This window comes from Lissotriton helveticus, chromosome 1_1, assembly GCF_964261635.1.
Source record: "Lissotriton helveticus chromosome 1_1, aLisHel1.1, whole genome shotgun sequence".
Taxonomy (NCBI): Eukaryota; Metazoa; Chordata; class Amphibia; order Caudata; family Salamandridae; genus Lissotriton; species Lissotriton helveticus.
Genome location: NC_136057.1, coordinates 1,281,550,695 through 1,281,573,915, shown reverse-complemented (window position 1 = coordinate 1,281,573,915; position 23,221 = coordinate 1,281,550,695). Strand labels below are relative to the sequence as shown.

Here is a 23,221-nt window from a genome sequence, read left to right as displayed (position 1 = left end):
TCCCTAGTGATTGTTTCATGGATTCAGCTTTTTAACGAGCTGTATCTGTGTTTGTTCATCTGCTTAAATGTTATTACGACATTTTTATCACAACAGCCCACACCTACCACACGGTAGCTGCACGACTGGGTGAGAAGAGTAGTTGGCTGCACTACGAGCACACGGTTGACCTATGGGCGACCTCAGATCCGCACAGAGCTAATACCCAATTATTGGATTACGTTTGACTATATGTGCTCTGCTTTACCCTGTCGCTTTCTTTTTTCGTTCTAGATTAAATCAATCGACAATCCTAAAGAGTGGCACTACAACTATCCTCTAGGCTACTACACTGCACTAGCACTCACCTCACTTCCTATCTTGGTCCTGAAGAAGCGCATAGGATCTCCCCCTGAGACCACTAAACTGCTCAAAACATGTTGACCCTTTACATGTCTAGAATGGATATGGCACTTGCCTAGCTACTGAGGGCCATCGACACCCTCAAGCAGCACAACCTTTTGTTTTTTTACTGATGACAGAGGGGTTCTTTCTCATCAAACCTCCTACTACCCCCCTTCCAGTCATCTTTTAACCCTGCACCAGACACTACTTTAACTCCGACTTGCACACACCTTTACGGGTTAATCATTTAAAAGATCTCCAAAAAAGTGACCCTTCGGGGGACCCGTAGGGTATTGCAGTGCTGGCCCGACGAGGAGTACCGCCCAATGATGAAGCATGACATCCTTCGGGGTGTGTGAGGGCACCAAGACAAGGACACTGTCATTATCTTAAGAGAACAACATTTTCTCTCTTTTCTACCACTTTTTCTCAGGAACTGTGACTTCCCACAGCAACGTTTCTACTTTTCAGTAGCATGAGTCACTGGACCTAGATCCAGCTCCACCCTCCCCTTCCCCCCTTTTCTGTGTCTAACAGTACCGTCAGGAGTTTGTCTAATTTTGTGGCAGGTCTGACTCCAACCATTTCCTGTTCAAGGACTCTTGTCCTGCCAGGTAAATCTAGAGTCTCGCCACCATAAAGAATAATGAATGTCAAAGCTAATGCAGATCATGAACAAAGACAAAGTTGACAGTTAATGACACATTCTCTTTTGTGTACCACCTTATGTTTCATGTTTACATGCTACTGTGACAAAATTGAAGCAAACTCACACAAAACATTAAAACTCCATACTTTAGATGACACCACAACAAACAACCATCAACATCCATGCTCAGTAAGATTCGTCCTGCTAGTTGCCTATTTGGAAAGTGCTTTGAAGCCTCAACAAGAGGTGCATAAATCACAGTAGAAATGCTAAAATACTAATTGATTATTAAGGTTGAAGATTTATTGCAGGTCTCTAGAAAAATAGGGCTGGGTCAGAATCAATCACATGTCAGGGAACCCTTCAATTACATTGTCATTTAGCATGTGGCTGGATCAGTCGGAGTACATTCCCACTCTTTTATTGATACCAACCTGTCAAAAATCACCCTCTTTTTTAAGTGCTTTGTAAAATCATTCTCTTTTTGTGTGTTTTCCTCATACCCTACCATATAACAATCACTGCCACTGCTTAACTCGCTTTAAATGCAACATGTTATGTTGTTATGTTATGTTAAGCTATTTGTAAAGCGCAGTGTATACCCGGAGGGGTCTTGGCGCTGGTTCCATATACAACGATGAGCAGACGGGAGAACCTAGTGATTGAAAAGCCAAGTTTTCAAAAGTTTCCTGAACTGGGGCAGGGAAGGTGCTGACCTTAGATTGAGGAAGGAGATTCCTGGATGTGGCTGCTCTAACCCTAAAACTGCTACCACCCCATTTAGAGGTTTTTTTTTTAAATCTGATAGTATTTATTCTGAAGTAGCCTGCTCATCTTAGGTTTCTTGTTGGAAAGTACCATGAAAAGGCTTTCTTCAGAAAGGAAGGTCCTGAATCGTGGAAGGCTTTATATGTCAGACAGAGGGCCTTAAACTTGATTATCTTTGAACTTTCAGCCAATGAAGAACCTTTGAGAGCAGAAGAGACAGAGTGGTGCTAGGCAAATCCAGTAAAAGTGTGACTTTTCAATTTGCTCAAGTATTGAGCTTGTAGGCCAATGTAAAGGCTGTTGCAGTAGTCGATCTTGGATAATACCAAGGTGGAAATAACTGATTTCCAGACTGAGATAGGCAGAAGGATTCATATATTTTTTTTAAAGTATTCTCAAGGTATTATACAGAGAGAACACTGCATTGATTTGATTGTCTAATAGTAAACGGTCATCAACAATGACACCTAAACTCTTGGCTTTCCTGGTATGAGAAGGAAGGGGGCCCATTTCAACTGACCAGCAAGGAGCAGACCAGAAGTTGTGATTATTGCAGAATGAAATCACCTCCATCTTTCCAGCATTGAGCTTGAGGTGGTATTTGTTCATCCAACCATCAATAGATTTCATGCAGTCGTGGATGCGAAGACAAGTGGGGTTGGCATCGTTGGAGGCTAATAACACAATTTGCCTATCTTCCGCATAAGACGTGAGGGAGAACCCGAAAGATTCGTCCAGAGGAGCCAAATCAGTAACTTGTATATTAAAAAGAATAGGGCTAAGAGAAGATCCATTGCCGTTTCTTTAAAGGATTATTAGAAACTTCAAGAGGCATGTAAAATTCTGTTCATATTCTATTGTATTTTAAGCAATATGGCAGACCCAGTATGCATTGAAATGAAACTTTGGCCAGTTTCCTCTAAAACTCACGAGAGGAACTGGTCTTGCATGACTATAAAAAGATATTTTATTTTGATCATTTCTACTTACCCACACTACTTTGAAAACCTTCATCCACGCTTTTAAAACTACCCTAAGACACCTCCTAACCCTCTTTAAAAGATTATTTAAATACTCTAAACTTGTGTAGAGTAACACTGCAATATCTATTAAAATGAAACATGTGCTATGTACACTCGAAAACATTTTGGGAGACAACACAGAATGGGATTCTGCAAGTTTTCGATCACTAGTGCCCTGTAATAGCCTTTTGTGTGGATAGATGAAAGTTCAGTGAGGAGGACAGATGATGGTAACTCATCATCCATCAACAATTGAACAGACGGGTATGCCACAACATTGCACTGCAACTAGTGACAGAAAATGGAAGCTCCAAACAGAAGGTAGTTTAAAGGTAAAGACAGAAAAATGTGTGTTAGGTATAGCCATAGGTTGTATCCACTAGATCGAGCATTACCAGATAAGATACTGTCACTTCATAGACATGTCCATATTTAATAGATGTTGTCCGAGTCTAAACAGATCTCCCAAAATCCATAGTTTGCCAGCATCCCCCATGCATCTTCATGGCCCACCCAGGCTTCTTTATAGCCCTTCCAGATCCAGAATCCTGCAGCCAAGACTGGTGGAGGGTTAGGGAGCTGTGGTTATTGAGCATTGCTGGCGAGAAAAAGTGGGCTTGGGTCACTAGGGCAGTTCCTGACTGAGTTCCAAATCAAGGAGCAGCCTGAGCCAGCAAGCTCAGAATGCAGAGCTTCTTCTAGTGACAGTTATACTCTGCCAGGTCATGGGTCACTCACACACCTGCAGCATGGACTCTGTCAAACAAATCTTACATGAGAAACCCTTGCTGCTCTGCGGCAGAGAGAGCAGAAGAGCGGCTGCAACCCAGGACATACACGCTTCAGAGGAAGAAATAAGCAAAGCTTGATGTTCTGTTACTGCTGACAACCACCATCTCCTCAACCCAACTTATGCTGAGCTAGAGGGTGGCTACGGCTGCTAAATTCTACAATCTGAGTCTTTCATGCTTTGGAGTCACCTGTACATGAATGTACTGATGACGTGGAACTACACTTAAGTTACCCACGCGGGTGCCACCGTGTGGTTGATGGAGTGTGATTGTGAGTGATAATTTTATTTGAAGTGCATTGCAATTTAGTATTTCATCACACTCCTATTTTAGAACCCTCTAATTATATCAGTGGTACATGTCTGGCAGCCCCATTGTCTTGAGGACATCCTTTGTAATGGGGTCTTTCATCTTCTGATTTTCAGCGCACATGAATAATCAAAAGGCATGGAAAGCCCATTCGTCGATGGCCTCTTCACCCTAAATATTTTTTTCCTGTGACTTGCATTGTTGGGAGTATTTGCTAGGCCAAACAGGAGTAGTATAACAATGGTAAAAGAGAAACATATGTTGCACATCCCCGACAAATGCAGTGCGAATAAGTAATATGTAACAAGGAGAAAAGATCCAGTAGGAATGTATCCAACAATTACAGGTGATATTGCAACAAAACATCCTGCTACCAATGGGATTCTTTTTTTCTCTTTCTCCAGTTTTATGTCTCATTTGAGTCACGCTCCTCAGCCACACCACCAGATGCACCCTCAAATTTGGGATGGAAAAGGCTAGAGTCTCTGAGGTGCACAGTTTCAAGCTGTGATCTGCTGCCGCTTTCAGGTCTGGGATTGTTTGTGCATGCGATTTTAAGAGCCCAAATCCTACATGTGACAGCAATAAAAGAGTAATCACACATTGTCCAATTTTTGCTGTCATTGCAGTAATTGATCAACAGTTTAGATCTTGCTGTTGGTTATTACACTCCCACTGCATGTCTGCAGTCAAACCCTGACCTGGAGCACAATTGCTGGGTTCAAGTTTTGGAGTGCTGGAAGAGCCCTCTCTGTGTTTTGGTTCTTGTTAGACTTGCCAGCCTTATGGTGGTCTTCCTCCAAACGTTTTGTCTGCTTACCTCCTCTTTTTGCTGATTCTTTTTGTTGGCCTTAGGACTCTGAGCACTTAACACTGCTGAACAGTAGTAACGTGCAAGTGCTTTTTCCCTAAACATGGCTACATTTGGTATATCCATAATTGGGATATTAAATGTATCTGTAAGTCCCAATTAGAGTGCACTCACTGTGCCCAGGGCCTGTAAAGTAAATGCTGGTAGGGGGCCTGCAACACTGACTGTGCTAACCACACAGGTAGCCCTTGAAACGTGTCTCAAGCCTACCACTGTAGAGCCTACATGTGCAGTTTTACTGCCATTTGGACTTGGCATTTAAAATCCTTTGCAAAGCCTTAAACTCTTCTTTTATTACACATAAGTAACCCCTAAGGTAGGCCCCTTGGTGCCCCTAGGGCAGGGTCCTGTGCCGTGTGAGTAAAAGGTTGTTTTGCATGTCCTGGTAGTGAAAAAAAACAAATTAGTTTTTTACTACTGTGAGGCCTACTCTTCTCTAAGGTTATTAGTAATTTCTTATTACACGTGTAATCTGTAATTCCTGCTTGGAAAGGAGTAGCTCTATCAAGTTTTATATCTTTGGAGTGGTAATGATAAATGCACTTTACTAGTAAGGTTGGATTTAACATTACTGTTTTTTGATTTGGCACTTAACTTAAACCTCTGTGTACCTGCAGCCTGTCTCCAATACACGTTTGTGGTGGGTGACAGCTTGAATTTGTGCATTCCCTGTAGACAGCCACACACAAAGTAAGGCTAGATATATATGATTTCCCATCCGTATCCTGGCGGTTGATCCTAGGCAGGATGGGAGGGGAAGAGCGGACACACCTGAATAGGCAGGGTCCTGTCCCCAAAATGTTTTATTTTTTTAAACAACTTTATTCCCCACGCAAAGAGTTGATTACCCTCAGTAGTGAGTCTGGAGCCAGGTCTGGAAAGAAAGGGCCGGTGTACACTTCAAAGACCTTTCTTTGAAGTCGCCTCCACTTCAAAGGCACAACTTGGTATAAGTAAATCAGACACTTCTGGACTTCCAAAGAACCTCTGTCTGATGCTTGCTCCACTCAAATAGACACATCTCCTTTCTGCGTGTAACAGAACCGACACATCAATGCTGTTGCGAAAGCAGAATCAGCGCATTGCATACTGAACTAGCGCATTGTCTTAAAGAACTGATGCGTCATAACCAACGCATCATCGCCGCTGCAGAGTGGGACGATTGCCACATCCCCTCGACTGCTTGGAGAAACACAGTGCATCGTCTACAGAACCAACACCTCTCGATCCGGCTCATTGGCTTTGGAACTGCCACAATCGCCGCCACTGTGTGAAGAAAATAGAGGCATCACATCGACTGCGGGATCGACTCGACACATCACTCGACTGCACCCCGCGTCTTGCTGTTGTAACCAGGATCAAAGTATTGTGTTCAGCGGCCTCCGTGACTCCTGTACCTGCCTCAATCGCAGTCGGCCTGACCTCTTGGCTTTGCCGCAGTCCAATGCGACCAGATAACCCTTATAGGCTCTTATTGCTTCGAAGTGCAATTTGTACATTTCATCTTTAAAAATTCACATCTTCATATTCATTGAATTTTTGTCGTTCTGGTATTGTTTGATTTATAAAAATCATATGTATTTTTCTATCCTGGTGTGGACTCTTTTTAATGTTTTCATTGTGTTCCTGTGTGTTATGTTGCACAAATACTTTAAACATTGCCTCCTAAGTTAGGCCTGCCTGCTCAGTGCCAAGCTACCAGAGGGTGAGCACAAGTTAATTAATGGTGTGTAACTGACTTGCAATGACTAGGATTGTGGTCCCTACTTGGACAGGGTGCATACCTCTTCCAACTAGAGCCCGATTTGTAACAGTTCTGTTAAAGCAGCTTGTGACATGGCATCAGTGATAGCCGTCTCCAGCGTAGGCTCAAGAGCTTTCTTGTGATATCAGAGCAAAGTTGCCAGGGGCTGAGGGGGGAAACCCCAGCTCCAGTGTCGGCAATACATGGGGATGGGCAGTCACAAACCATTCACTCCTGTTGTGGCACTGTACACAGTCTCTTTACGTGCGGCTCACGCTAGCCTCAAACAACCGACAGTGATCCGCCTCAAAGAGACCAATGACTTCACCAAAGTATATTAATTTATTTCTTTTAGTCATCAGCCAATTTGTAAACATAATGTACATTTGTTAAATATACATTTTAAATAGTTGTGCAGGAATGGGAACAGAAGTGCGTTTCTGAAAATTAAAATGTTCAAGGATAATGTGCAAATATGTTCTGCATTTAGGGTGTATCGTATGTCCTAAGAACGTGCACAGAAAGGAAAAATCAAACCGAAGAATGTTTAAAATCCAAAATATTCATTTAATTATTTTGAAGACATTATGAAAGAAATGCTTCAATGAAAATGTACAGCAACTTTACATAAAGAGAATATATCCGCAGCAAAATTATTATTATAAATGAGTTGTACCGAGGAAAATCGTGTTGGTGGCCACACTTTTCGTAAAAAAAAAATACTGAAAAAAAATCCAACAAAACGCTAGTCTAGGGGTCAAATAGTTACTGCTTTGCCTGACATGAAGCCAGAGCTTGTTAATGAGCTGGTTCGTGGAGGTGGAACACAGAAACCATATGGTGAGAACACATGCTTGATTTCAAATGTACATATTAATGATGGGGTGAACGAGGGCACCTTAGTGGAATATCAAAACTGATTTATTAATAATTAGGACAAAAAGTATGTTCACCTTAATAATTCCAAAGAAATGGTTGTTTGACAAAGTGACAGGCTCATAGAAAGTGGGCAGGTGGGAGTAGCCAGATGGTCCCATAATGGGTCATCAGGTCTCAACAGAGAGAAGCTGTTCAAGATGTGCTGCTTTGACCTGCTGAACAGTACGGGAACGCAGATTTTAATTTGAGTTGGTGGTTGCCAGTGGGGGGACCGGTATTTATTTTTGGGGATCGGCACTTATTTTTCTGCATCCTTTATTTCTGGAGCGCCCGAGAGGGAAATTACACAGATCAGAAAGACAGCAAAACCGTCACAAGAGGAGAAAACAAGAACTTGCAGGAGTGAGATAATGGGGGAGCGAGTATCTGGTAGTGGATTAAAGAGGACTGAGGTGGTGTTAAAACGACACGCCGTCATAAACTCTGCCAGGACTGCTGGATTGCCTCATTCTGTTGGGGGAAGCCATGCCACACTTATGGGCGCTGTTGTAGACTGCATATCCCTTCTCCCCCTGCGCCCTGAATGCTCTGAAAAGTGCAATTCCGGCCCGCGACTGACGTTGCCGCCATTAACTCTGCCAGGACTGCTGGATTGCCTCATTTTGCTGGGGGAAGCCTTTGCCACACTTCTGGGCGCTCATCCATGCCCGTCATCGCCTGGGGGCGGCTGGGCTGGGCCACCCACCTAACATTTGGGGCTAAATCGCATCGTGTACTCCACTATATCATGGTCAAAAAGAAATCAAGTGTGCCCGAATTAGGTGGAGAAATTATCATCACTCTGGACCGCTTCCTGACAAGGGCAGAAGAGGTGCTTTTTAAAGAAATTGAGATTACGGAGTGCCGCCTCTCCTTAGAGGAGGTAAGATTTCCTATTTTAAGCCCAGGAGTTCCAGGGCTAGGCCATACAGAAAAAGAGTCAGAAAATGGGTCTCACAATGAAGCTGCATGCACGTCTGCTACGACTACCAATTCCAAATCCCATAGACCAGCTGGTAGCCCTTCAGTGGAACCCCCAGGATAAAAGGAAAAGTGGGGCATCTAAAATTGTACCTCAGACTAAGTCCAGCAAAACGCGCAAAAACATGCCAAAGAACCTACCTCGGGCTTCGAATATTGCCCTTGTACCCGCTCTAAAACAACTGCTCCCTGATGATTTTTTTTGCCTGAAGTTAGAATAATTATTTAACACCCTTTTGTCACCCACAAACCCTCAGACATTTGAAAACACTGCTGGAGTGTCCAACCCATTATAGAGCCTCAAACGCTTGTTCTTCTGTAACTCTATTAAACTCAAGCCCAGGAATGTCAGTGGGAGCTCTGGCTTATTCTTGTAGTAAACCTGGGTCTCTGGACTCTATCATTCCATTGTTAATTAATCCCCTCTTTCCAGGAGCGGTGTGCTATTCAGGGAAAGTAGGACTTGTTAGCATTAATACAGCTAATCACATTAATGATTCCAGCAGAGCCTAACTTATCCCTCTAAGAGCTCGCAGTGTAGCTCGAATTTTGTGCATGTGGACGATTACATCTCCCACCCGGAGCTTGCCCCCTCGTTATTGTCCTCGCCAATGTCCCTGAACTAAAAGTGACTCGCAAAGAAACCACGGAGCAACTGATGGGCAAGGTCTTTGTCGTAATCATAGAAAGACACGTTGTGGATAAGGTCAGTCTGTAGTTTATTATTTGAATAACTGGACCATCAAAGCAGGGCGGCTGCAGCTACACAAGAAGTCCGTCAACTGCCAGTCGAGAACACACAGATGTCATGCTAGAATTAGAGTGTTCACATAGTACAGACATTCCAAAACAAGCCTAAGACACTACATGGGTCTTTCCTTAATAAACAAAAGTTGAAATTAAACACTGCTAAAGTAAAACATCGAAGAATAAAAGAAATCCAAAGAAAAAAGAAGAAAAGAAGAGAAAAACAACAAGAAAAAGAAAGAAAACAAGAAGAATCAAGAGTTATTGCCTGTATCTAAAAGGAATTTGCTTGACACGTACACCGCGCCTCAGGGAAAATTCCCTGGTACAATCTGAATTGAATGGATTTTTCACACAACACCTCAAAGTAGGCCTATTCGGACAGTTTTTCTCCACATCCATGATATCATCATTAAGTAAACGAGGTTGAACAGTTCTCTTTACTAAAAGAGATTTGTTCCACCATTGCCCATTGCTGAGCTTCACAGAACTGCCCTTCACATCCACAACCTTGATTGGCGAACTAACTTTCGATGAACCCTTCTGTACATGGACAGGTTTTTTAATACAAACAAAATCACCAGGTCTCAACTCAAAATCCTTAACCCTCATTTTTCCATCATAATATGATTTTTGTTTGTTCTGAACCAGTTTAACTTTTTCCCTAACGCTTTCATCAGACTATCCCACTCCTTTTACCCATCTACTCATCCATGCAGGACAGGAAATGGTGGCAGCCCTTCGTCCCCGTAGCAACTCTAACGGTGACACACCTGTAGTTGAGTGAGGCGTAGTGCGGTAAAACCACAACATACTCCTTACAGAATTTGCAACTAGACATTTATTAGGAATGGCCCATTGGATACATTCACCCAGCACCCTATTCATACTTTCCACTAAACCGATGGTTTGAGGGTGGTACAGTGAACTTTTGAAATGTTTGATGCAACAATTATCTAGAAATGTTTCACATTTGGAACTCACAAACTGTGTACCATTATCTGTAATCAAAAACTCTGGATACCCTTCTAGTGATAAGTTTTTGTTTTATATTCTTATCAGAACAATGACAAATAAACTGGTCGCGTACCAGTTGTTCTGAAAATTTTTCAAACTGGCAATCAGCCATCAAACGTCTGAGCGCTGTAATATAAGTATCCACATCTTCGCCAGACTGTTTTCTCAGAAAAAATTGTGACGGAGCATAACTAGGTTAGGTTGAACATCAAACCTAGTTTGCAATTTTTTTAAAAGTTTCTTGATACTCCTCAAGAGGATTGTTCTCATCAACAGGAATTTCGGGAAGGTGCTTTAGAATTTCTCTGCCTTCACAACCCAAAGAGTACAAAAGAAGGTATTTCCTCCTTTCAGGCCTAAACCTTGCCTCACCAATTGCTCCCAGATAAGTCTCGAAACCATCGTACCATTGCCTCCACTTGATGGGAGGATCACCAGGTGTTTCCAAGAAAGGTGAAGGAGGAGTCAAACTCTGCATATTTTTTTTTTTTAACAAGCAAAGAAAATAAATATATCAACAAAGATTTTACAAAGGAGATTGTAGAGCAAACTATTTAAAAGATCCACAAGATGGCACCATTTTAAATGAAAAATGCAAACCAGAAACATTAATATGGATGGAATCCAGAAAAGAAAAAAAAAAAAAAATTACTTAAACATTCTTCTTACAGAGCTGTGGAAATCAGCGATAAAAATTGAATGCACAAAATGGAATATAAATGTGGATAAGCTATGCACATCAGCGTTAAACTTCAAACATGAATGATGAAGATGAGTTGGTTATTTGCTGTGCACATCAGCGTTAAACTTCACCTTGAATTTGCACAAGAAACCTGATATGCCACTCAATTTGTTTACCTCTTTGTTATTTTATATTAACTTTGACGCTCCCTCTATTACGTTCTTCTATTAGATTATGACCTCACTGCGAGGAATGTAGACGTTCGCTAATCCCCACTTGTTCGGAATGCATTGTGACGTCTTCCAAAATGTACGTGCGTTTCATCAATGGATCGCAAACATACGCTGGGACGTCCTTACGTCAACACGCTTCTGAATGCAAGCGTGTTGATCGGACAGTTGCTGAAACGCAGACTTTTCCTTTTGCGTTTCAAAGCCCCGATTTTAGTTTATTGAGCTTCTCGCCCTGCTCCTTGTAAATATCAAAGACGCGCTTTGGCGATCTTACTTGTTCCGACGAACGCTCCTCATTTCTTACTTGTTGCGTCGTGTGCAGCGGTAATGAAGTGCCATTCACCTCCAAATCGGCAATGTCTTCAAAATCGGGTGACAGAGACTCCGTGGGTTCGTGTTGATGGCCCAGTCCTCGTCGCCATCAAAAGCGTGTCGTAATCATAGTTTCTTTTTAGTATCCTGCCCGGTACCCTACGGTTTGATACTCTGATCTTTGCCCTTCCATTGGGCTTTTTCTACAAACCACAAAGGGCTATATCCAGCACCCTAGTGAGGCCTACTCACACAATGTTCTGGCTAGTCCACCTCTTTTCATCAGGAATAGATATGCTCCATTGACCGACCTTGAAGGATGTGATTGACTTCCTGCTTCCCCTCCTAAGTTTCACCTATCCATTCTCAAGGTTAACTGTAATTTCCTTTCTCAATACTCCGCCTTACTATCACTTTCTTTTAAATGAAGGACGCAAGGGGAGGGATTTGCTCCCAATTATAACAGAGGGCATACTTCCTGCAAAATTATTGTTGTAGAAGTTGGAGTTAATTGAGAAGGACATTGATCAGCTAATGAATTACCACCATAAACCACTTGATAGTATATGGTTGGGCGGTTTTAATGCTTGCAGCAGAGCAGATTCTGGGGTGTGTGGTCTGATCAAAAATTCGGGGGACCAAATATATTATTCTTGTCATAATGCCTACGGCAATACACTAAGTAGACTATTAGTGATTTAATAATCTTCTAAATAACTCAATCAACATCAACATGGGCCAATTGGATCACACATTTCCCCTCTCGATCTTACAACTTGACCATAGGTAACATTTTGGTCTCAGAACCTACAAGAAATCAGATATCACAAACCGAGACAAAGTTTTATGCATTCAGTGATCTTGCTGCGATGACTTGTCAAATGCTTTGGGGCCCCACTAACCTCTCTCGCAGGAAAAGATTCCCAAAGCCTGTGATTACCAGGAAAAATGGGATAGTGCTCAAATGGGGAAAAATTGATGCGCCCAAATTCACATGTAGCATTGTTGCAAAGATGTTCAAGGAAGTCTGTGCTTGCTTAGAGCCCCTCCCATTGATTAACGATATTCCCCTAGCTTTCAAACGAATCTTAGCTGAAATTCGTAATGATCTACCATGCCCGTGAGTCCCTAAGGCGCCCTGAGTAGTATGCTGGCTTGATGACACCTGTTCTGAGGCACTCAAAAATCTCCACTTGCCGTTAAGAGGAAACCCAAGAGACGTAGCTATGGTCAAATTGCTAGGTTTCTCGTATAAAACAGTGAGAGCCAACAGATTAGGGTTCTGAAAGAGGAGGCCTGGGAGAAGCGTACCCAGGCGGTAGTCCTAAAGAACAACAGGGACTTCTGGAACATCATTATTTGCCCCACTCCTGAAAGACGACGCTGAAGCTACTACTGATTCACATGTCAATGAGGAGGCCTGGGTGACTTACTTTGGAGAGGTCTTTGGGCAACTAGATGTGACCGAATTATTGCCACGAGTCCCCTTGCGTCTGTATTGAAAAAATATCTATCCTTTAACTTGGACGAAATGAAAACCACTCTGAATCAATGCAGTTCAGGAAGAGCACCTGGCCCTGATGGGGTACCTATGGACTGCTTTTTGATCAATCAAGAATTATGGGCTCCACTTCTTATTGATGTTTTTAACGCTGGCCTGGACTGGCAATGCACTTCAGATCCTGCTAGAGACGTATACCACATTTATGAAACATCTTGAACTCAGAGTAAATGAAGCTAAGTGTTTCATACTTGTGGCAAGAGTGAGGCCAAAAGTAACCCTCAATTGGAATATAGAAGGGAGGAAGTTGGAGACAGTGGATTCCTTCTGTAATGTAGGGGTACGATTCGAAAAATACATGGTTGAATATGGTGGCTAACAAAGGGACCTCAATGGAAAAACTATAGGGGCCCTATTTAAGTTTATAAAAAAGATTGGGTTCAAACCAATTGATGTAATTAAAAAGACCTACGAAGCAAATACAATATCTGTTGCCTCTTATGGGTCTGCTGAGTGGGGTACAGCTACTATAACCGTTTTACAATAAGTAGAGGATCACTTCTGGAAGTGCCTTTTAGGCGCTCCCAGAACTTATTCCTCCTATAATTGCCATCTTGAACTAGATGTTCCCTTCATATCGGACCAGATTCTTTCTGCCCCTCTCCTTTTGTGGCACCCAGTGTGGAGAAGGGATCTCGATCGAAACCAGGAGAACAGTGACCCAAGCCCTCGTCAGCAGCCGTCTGGACTACGGCAACGCACTCTATGCTGGAACTCCAACCAAACACCTACAGCGACTACAACGCATCCAGAACTCCTCAGCCCGACTGATCCTCATCCTCCCACGTCGCAGCCACATCACCCCCCGCCTCAGAGACCTGCACTGGCTCCCCGTCAACAAGAGGGTCACCTTCAAGCTCCTCACCCACACCCACAAAGCACTCCACAACGCCGGACCAACCTACCTGAACAGCAGACTCAACTTCTACACCCCCACTCGCCAGCTCCGCTCTGCCAATCTCGCCCTCGCCGCCGTCCCCCGAATCCAGCCGACCACCTCGGGAGGCAGATCCTTCTCCTTCCTCGCTGCCAAGGTCTGGAACACCCTCCCAACTCAACTACGGCAGACCCAGGACCTGCTCACCTTCAGGAGGCTCCTCAAGACCTGGCTCTTTGAGCAGTAGCAGCAGCCCCCCCCCTCCCTCCAGCGCCTTGAGACCCTCACGGGTATGTAGTGCACTTTACAAATACTGTGATTGATTGATTGATCAACTGAAGCTTACGCAAGATATCCTGAGAGACTCTTTAAAGCTTGATGGCTCATCTAAAGCAAAGTGGCTTCAATTAGTTAAGAACAGCCTTTATAGTATTGGCCAGGCCAAATTATTTGATGATCCGACAACATGTAAATCCATGTTGAGGTCGGCACTAAAAGACCTACTGTTAGAAAAGAAGAGACGGGAGTCCAATTACACTGAGCCTAGCGTTAAATTCTACCTGTTAACACCAAGAATAGATTTCAAGGCTCTCTCATATCTAACATTTGTAACGCATCCTAGGCATAGATTTTTAGTAACTAGGTTCCGGTTGAATTATATACCCCTTATTCTGGGCTACCCATCAAAAACATATTCCCCGGATGCCCTTTTGCAATGCCCATGTGATTCTCACTCTCCTCAATGCGATCTTCACCTCTTATTTTTCTGCTGTTTGTACAATGAGAAAAGGAGGTCTTTCATTGCTCTGCTAATGCGCAGACTTAAATTTAGGCAATGTCGGCCAGCCCTATATTTCTTAACTCCTTCGATGCTGATGACTGAACCGCTCCGTCATCAGCTGCGGTGGCGCTGTGCTGATGACGGAGCGGTTCCGTCATGGCCCGCTCGCCGCGCCTGCGCTGGGCCTTCTATTGAGCGGGCGGGGCCATGACGGAACCGCTCCGTCATCAGCACAGCTCAACCGAGGCTGGTGACGGAGCGGTTCCATCACCAGCATGGGCGCGCCGCACGCCCGCCCCGCCCCGCCCCCTTAGCGCTGCGGCGGAATAGCCGCCGCAGCGAAGGTGTTAAAGTCCCTAGCTGAACTCTTTATCTGCTATTGTTTAGCCTCTTTTGTCCAGCACATCCGAATAAAGAGGAAACAGAATCCGCTTTGTGTGTCAACGTGAGTAAGATTATATACTCCCTTATATGTCATATTGCCACATTTTTAAATGTATATGTGCTTTAATATGAAACTGTAAATACATCTATTTTTATCTCCGTATATTCTTTTATGTAATTTTATGATTTAAACTTTTTTTACTTTTCTATATATATGTAGCATACTTTTTATGCTATTTATTGTATTGTCGAAATAAAGTGATTATGGCGGACTGACTGACTGATAAGCCTTGGATTTCCGCGTGCCAATGTTTAATTGCACCGGCCATGGTCTTCTGAGCAGTTTCGGGCACTGGCAGTACAGTCTGTCTTTCTCAAATGAAGCCCTGACTGCCAATCACGGGCAGCTGGAGACTGTGGTAACGCCCTGTGCGTCAAGCAGCCAGTCTACCAAAATGAGAAACAATTAAAGGTGCAGAACACAGCAGAGAGATTGCTGTTTAGCCTACAGAGCAGCGAATACGTAGCAACCCAGCTCCGAAGCCTGCACTAGCTCCTGGAACAGAGACATGGTCATCTTCAATATTTTGTGCCTTACTGATTGATGTGCTGAAGGTATAACACACAAAAAAAGAAATTCAGATTGCTTACATTCTGTTGCATATGTCACTAACTGTATCACCTATTTTATTTGTAGGGTGCCCAGGAAATGTTTAAAGAGCTGCCTTATGAGTTGGTGGAGCCCCATGAACTGAAAGAAGTTTCCAAAACTGCTGGAGGTAATTCCATACATCAAAAACATTTGTTTGTGTTTTTTCTTTTGTGCTGTGCTCTGAAGATATTTATCATGCACACATAAGGCAAGAGCAGGGTATGGATGAAAGTCTTAGCCCAGTGCAGAGTTGACTCATCATGGCTTTAATTAGACTTTCCAACTAGCGTGTGTTTTTTCCCTTATTGGACCCCCTAGCTGCCAACATAGTGGAGGTGCTCCACTTAAGTTGTTTGTCAAGAGAACCCGTGCCTTAGCTGGACTTGTTGTGCCCCAAGTGCATCCTGATGCACAGTGAATGGTGCCTACTGTTCTTCTCCAGGCTACGAGGGCACTGCTAGTGGTCGCTGAGAATTTAACAAGGGGTACGAACCTTTTTACCTGTACCCTAAGGAGAGGGGTCAACTGAACTTCAATATGTAACATCAGTTCAGTCCCACCAAAAGGGGATCCTCCTGTTGCACTGGAACGTGTCTGTGCCCAGCCAACTTAAACACTCCTTCCCTGGCTAGATAGATGGAGACTGATGTACAGTGTCTGAACAAGTGTTCTGAAACATCCACCAGGCCATACTTCTTGCTACACATTTAATGTTCACACTGGCAATTTTAGAACCTGCTTCTATTTATCCGGTGCAGTCATTATTCATAATAAGGCCAGCCCGATCTTCTTATTAGCAGACATTCTTATAAGTTCACTCATTATTATAGAAGCCAGACAATTCTTTACTTACATCATTAGCCATTTAAAGGTTTGACTGAACTTTCCACTTGAACCCCATTGATGAAGTTTTTATCAAATCTAGTAGTTTCTTCAGTTGAAACTTTGCACAGATTCGATATTAAGTGACCCCCATTGAATGATGGTTCAAATTCAGCTTTTGTTTGAGCTTTTTAATTTGTAAAATGATGTATATCACTTAAGATTTTTGCCAAATGTGAGTTTTACATTAATCAGTCAATACGCAAAGAGGGGACTGGGGGGCTTTTTTGGGAGAGGTCCAGCATAAGTGCCCCGAAGCAAGTCTACAAAAGAAGGTTATGCTGTTCCTCAGGAATCCGAGTCAGAACTCAAGGGAATCAAGACCAACCCGACCAGATAGGTTCAAAGTTGGGAACCCAAATATTGGATTATAATGCCCTCACACACCCAGTTGGGTGTCATGCTTCATCATTTGGGATGCTCCTCGTCGGGTCGGCGGAGCAATACCTGACGGGCTCCCTACAGTAGGGTCAGTTTATTTGTTTACTTTTTTTGTCCAGAATAACAAGAATATTTACATACTTGAGATGCCAGTCACTGGTTTTTACATGTAGTCTGTGCGACCTGATTACTCTGTGTTGATCAGATCGCCCCTGTTTCAATGTGATCTGTAAAGGAGTGGTCTGAGAAGAGGGTGAGATCTTAGTGAAGGTGCAGGGATTTAGTACCGTCACCATTTGAAAGGGGATATAAACCCTAATAATGTTCAACATGCTCCTCAACCGGACAAGTGATCATTGGCTTTGGCGCAGGAAACCAATAATAAATGAACCCAAAGTAAGCCAGTTCTTCACGAAATGTAATTATTTTGTGTACAGTCCCCATTTTATTTGAAAGGTTCATGATTACCTATTACTAGATTGCTTGCTTTAGCAATGCAATGGCTCAAGATACAACTGCTTTTCCCAGACTTGATTGCCCTGTGCTCCCACAAAGGAAGTCTACTGAGCCCACTTGTAATGAACATTTGTCTGCTCTCTAGCAGTTCCCCTAAAAGAGACTGCATAGGTTCTAAAGGAGATATTCTAAGAGAGAATTTTTGTTTGTTTGCAGTCCGCTCCCATAATGTTTGTCACCTAATCATCCAAACTGCCTGCCTTCCACTGTATACTTAACTGCTGTCTTGAGCCTTTACTCTTCATCCTGGGCTGACAATTTGCAGTTCTGCCAATTCTGCATAGCACTAGTTACAGTAGCATTATTAATTTTATTTTAGTGTTTTATGTAGCCTGTTGCCGTCTGGTTACTGCACATCATTTTTAGGTTTTGGCTAGACCACTCATGCGCTGTCTCGAGGAGACGTGCTGTATTTCATCCGTGGGCTTCAGCCCACCCACAGGCGTAACATTTGCTCACTCCACTGTCGGTCTCATATCCTTTGTCCCCATTTGTCCATGGAATGCATGTGTCATGCTTCTTCTTGTGTTTAACCCTCCCCCAAAGCATGGACCAAGTACTTGTGCCCATCCACTGTTACAGTTTTAGGAGTGTTTTTGTTCTTTGCATTTCAGCAATCCACACAGGCGCTTGTGTTTTCACTTGCTCCGTACTCCTCACCCCCTCTCACCTGCCACATCTTAACCCCAGCAACATCCCCTCACATCCAAATGATGAACAGTGAACGCCAAGTGCGAGCCTTGTTAGAAGCATTGTGGTATCACAAGCACACGTTAATTACATTTGTTTTCTTTTTAACTTTTTTATAGTGCAAACAGTGCAAACTCGACCGAAGGTATTGGATCGCTTTACATTTTACATGAGCACAAGTTACTTTACACAAGGACACATTCATTTATCTTAATGTAGGCACAGGGAGAATACGTGATTTCCCTAGAATCACAGAATGTTGAGCCGAAGCCAAGATTCCAACCCCATCCCGCAGTTCCGAATTCAACCGCTCTTGTCTTTAAGCCACATCCCCTCGCATCGCATTGGTAGCAATCAGGATGTTTCTTCACAGCTTTTGACAAACAAAGGAAGCAATTGAAATGTTATTTTATCTTCTGCCTTGTTTAATGAGTAACTCTTAAAGTAATTGCAGCACCTCAGGACTCAGCCTCAAATATGCTTTCTCTGGATTTACATGTATGAAAGGCACCATCTACTGCTGATTTAAGGTAAAGTTCCTGGAGCCGGCTGCAGATTTTTAAAGGCTAGAGTGAAGGGACTCGAGGATGATTCTTTTTTTTTCCCATTATGGTTTGACTCTCTAGAGCAGAGATTCTCAAACTACAGCCTGGGAGCTGCATGCAGCCCTCCTAACATTTAATTGCAGCCCCCTGGTGAACAGCTGCAACTTGGCTATTAAAGGTGACTCTACAATACCCTCTACTACTAGATTTTGGCCCATAGCCCACCCAAGTCAGGAACATTCAAAAGCTGTGAAACAAATGGGCTTACTTTATTTACACGTTCATTAACGTAACAGTAAATAAGAAAAGAAGGTGTCCTAGACAACTTATCTTTAAGAACCCCTTTAGTTTTAAAGACATCTTGCACTAAACATGTAAAAATGTAAAAACATGATAAACTCTCTGCAAACTAAAACAATGTGTTTTTTGATAACATGCATGAGCAATTTACCTTCATGGATCAGATCAGATCGCTGCATTGAGAGGCATTTATTAGCAGTGATAGTTTTCAAACTTGATCGTGGAAATATTCATGCCGTTCCCATTCTGAAAACAATGGCATTAGTAAGCCAAGAGGCGAGTCATTTGTCAGGTGCACCTTGTGTTTAGCCTTGGTTGTTATATAAATGGAATAATATTGTTTATTAAATAAAACGCAAGAGAAGGTTTTTTTACAGCACACATCCGGAACTTGTATATTTTATGGGCTCTCATGTGTGGTAATGAAGAAATAGGAGGCAAAGTGAAATTAACCAATTGCCAGGGATCACACAATTTCGTCAAGTGGGGAAGTCAGGGCTGATTCCAGGTTTTTTACAATTCAGAAACCAGATGAGTATCTCTTTCTCTCTCTCATTTTACATTAGAAGTTAATGTTTTGACTTTAATTCTTGGTGCACGAGAATAGAGTGCTGGTGGCAGACCGAAGTTACATGAAGGCTTGATTTGTTGTTCACACCATGCACCTGCTTCACATCCCCCTGCGCCCAACTTTCATGACCCGACCCTCGCATTGCTGGCATCGGTGCGGCCCTCTGGCATGCCACAGATAGTACTTTGCAGTCCTCAGGGAAATGTTTGTGAGTATCCATGCTCTAGAGTTAAAAATCGGTGTTCTACGGTAAATAGTCACATAACCATATTTATTTATTTATAAAGTTTTATATAGCGCGAACCTAATCCGAAGGATAATAGCTTTTACATGTGTCCTCATTCTGAAGTGTAATCATTACGTGATAAGCCACCCACTTCAAGGTGGCCATTGGTCCATTCTTCTGACAGTACCATTGGCACAACTGTAAAATGTTGCTACATATGAGCTGATCCTTTACTCGATCTCTCCAAAACCCCTTCCTGGGTTGGGAAAATGCTCTTTGTGAACCAAATGCAGCTGAACATTCAGCTGGTGGTTATAAGCAGCACAAATCACTCGACATATACATCTAGTCATTATGCGTTTTCCAATGGGCGCTAATGCCAGTCAATGTGCATAAATGCTCTGTCTTGATTTGAACCAATATACATATTAACTGCTTTAGGGATTAAGGCAGTTCTTAACAAGATTGATGCTGCCACGAGATCATGATTTTTTTTTTTTTACAATGAAAAGGTTTAGTGGGATGAGAATTAAATCGTGAAGCTTTGTAAGGTGAAAGAGGGTACATAGGCTTGTTGGAGGTGTCAACTGTGAATTAATGGAACTGAATAAAACAAGCATTGGCAAATCAATCGGGCTCGCCTACTATGAGCTATTGGCTTTTGTTTAGTCATGTTGAAATGCACTGCAGCTGCTGTGCAGCATGACTGAATTTAAAGACAAAAAATGCTATGATGCTACCAGCGATGACCGCTTCATAGCACGTTTTTTTCTGTACTTCCATCCTGCACAGCAGTGGCCACATGGCTAGAAGTTATTGTCAAAGCCAATAGCTCTTGCATTGGCTTTTGCAAATACCTGCTGTGTGTCGCTTTAAAAACAAAAAACAAATTTTTTTTTTTACTTTTGCCTTTCATGCAGACTTATACATTTTCTCACGTGACTGCAGCATTTTGTAATTATTTAATACTCTGGTGCTTGCTGCTCTCAGTGAGATCACTCCTGAGTTTAGGCAGGAAAAGGATTCCGTTTGATATGTTTACAGTTGTGCCACTGAAACCCAGAAAACAAGGATAAATCACGGCTTACATGCTTAAATAGTGTGCCCTTGAGCTACATGGCTAAAGGACAGTAATGTTAACAAAGCCAATAATTCTCGCATTGCCAAAATCTATTGGCTTTGCCAGTGCTTGTTTTCTACTGCTGACCTTTGCGATGATCTTATGTATTATCAACCGCCTTCGAAGGTATCTACCGGAACTCCGTGACATAATGAGGTCCCTGTTTTCACTCAGACTGCCTCTGGTTCTTTTGCCAACCTTTATGATTTTTCTTCGGCCTCTTTGCATACCTCTTTGCATGGTGTCCAGGGACAGGTCCTTTGGCTGAAACACACATACGTGGCTAATTCCTCCTTGGTGCTATTGTTGAATTTGTCTTCCCTTTTTTGTATCCTCCTTTGGATTGGATTTATTATAGTTTTCTTTCTACTGTTGAATGGACACTATCTCCCTGATCGTAGTGCTCCAAACTGGTAGATGAGATTCTTACTTCCCATTCTTCCTCCGATAATGTCAGAAGAGACTTGTCCCTTGTCCCAGTTCATGATGGTATTGTATGGGATAAAGTTCCCTATGATATCTTTGGTCCTACTGAAACATTGTAAATTCTTTATGTCTTTAAAGTTGCTATGGATGATATCATTACCCCAGGTTCCATTTCTGATGAATGGGGTATTATGACTGTTACTAATATGTTAGCTAGTTTAAAATCATACACAGTATTTAGGAATGAGGATTTAATTCTGCAAATTATGGTGAAATGGTTTGTTGCCATAATTGTGCACATCACATTTTACACAGAGCTAGTACACCACATGTTGTTTTTAATTACACATTGGGAACACTGTTTGATGCAACCTATAGGCAGCTCAAATACATATTTGGAAAAGTTATCTTATTTTCCACTCATGTCCCTTCAACTAGGTGTAGAAATCGATGAAGTCTCGTGGACATTTCTTGTAGATGGTAGTTTATTCAAGAAGTTACATCTTAATAAGTTCCAATATATGCCCCACAGCCAATCTTCTCCAACTGCTCTCTCACCAGTACAAACATTCCTCACATTCCAAATGACATCATATTGTCTGACCATCAGGCAGAGAGCAAGGGAAGGGAATATGTAATACTTAACAAGCAGATTACTACACTAGGTTTCATATTTATATTGACTTATGCCTTCCCCAAAGACCAACATGCTAATACAAACAAATTTGATTTATTACGATTCTTTTATTTCACAACTCTCTCTATAGGGTTATGAGTATAAGAAAAATATTGATTTTAAATCGATTTGCAGAACACGCTATTGGCAGGTCCAGGGCACTGATATTTTATTTGGGGCATCTCTCATCCCTAGACAAAATAAAAAATTTAAATAAAACAGTACCACAGACTACATGTCTTGGATTTGTCAATATTAAAAGTTTGAATACCCCAAGCATTCCCTTGATTGCACGGTTACAGCTTGTTAATTTCACAGAAGAGCAACTTAATGAGATGGCGCGGAATGGAACGTAGAATTCTTCACTTTCTGACTCAAATGCGTGGTTATTAGGGCCAGTTGATACAAATGGTTGTAATGCTTATTTTTTCAACCCTTCTGTAGGGTTTAAAACAAACAGGGTAGACCCCCAGTATATTCAGTCACTACACTGTAAGTCTGCCACTATATACAGTGTAGGTAAAATGTGTCAGAAATGGTTACAACACTGATGATATGGATGTTCAGGATTTTCTGTTAGGTCCCAAGTGTCCTCGTTCAAAAGGTTTTATATATGCCAGGTATAATGAAATGGGGTAAATTTCTCAACAAGAAGCTGCTGCACGTTTGAGACAAATTGTTAAGGAAAATTTGGAAAAAGCTTGGGCAGTTGTCGATAATGGGATGACCACATTGTCAACTTGTATTTATTTATTTTGTAAAAAAAAAAATCCAAAGTATTTTATTAAAGTCATACAGTTTTACAACAACCTTACAGGCTTCCAATAAGCATTGATAATCAATACAGTACAGTACAACACGTTTGCATTATCACCAACCATAGTACAATAACCCATGCAGTAGAGCACCTCCATACAGTTTGGTGAGATGAAGGTAATCGACCAGAGGTAGCCAGTAAGTAGTCCCTGGGTTTAAACCCAGTAGGAAGTTCTTCCTCCTATGTCTTCAATATATCCTTACAATATGCCATGTCTCCAATCCATTGTTTACCCTGTGGATATTGTTTACTCCCCCAATACATTGATACTCTTCTTTTTGCCAATACTAGCGCTATCATACAGAATTTAAGCTTAGTAGATCGTATAGTGGTTACTAGACCCAGCAGACATTTCCAAACTGTATATTCTAATGCGGTACCCAAGATC

At 42.3% G+C, this 23,221-nt stretch overlaps 1 protein-coding gene across 1 annotated transcript in view; it reads left to right on the top strand.

The window, feature by feature from the left end:
- The window catches only part of AASS (aminoadipate-semialdehyde synthase), a 579,454-nt gene that overhangs the window by 174,580 nt on the left and 381,653 nt on the right, over positions 1-23,221 (top strand). Inside the window, exon 7 of the mRNA XM_078680774.1 lies at positions 15,729-15,810. Within this exon, the coding sequence (XP_078536900.1) occupies positions 15,729-15,810 (82 nt within the window). The remainder of the gene's footprint in view (positions 1-15,728; positions 15,811-23,221) is intronic.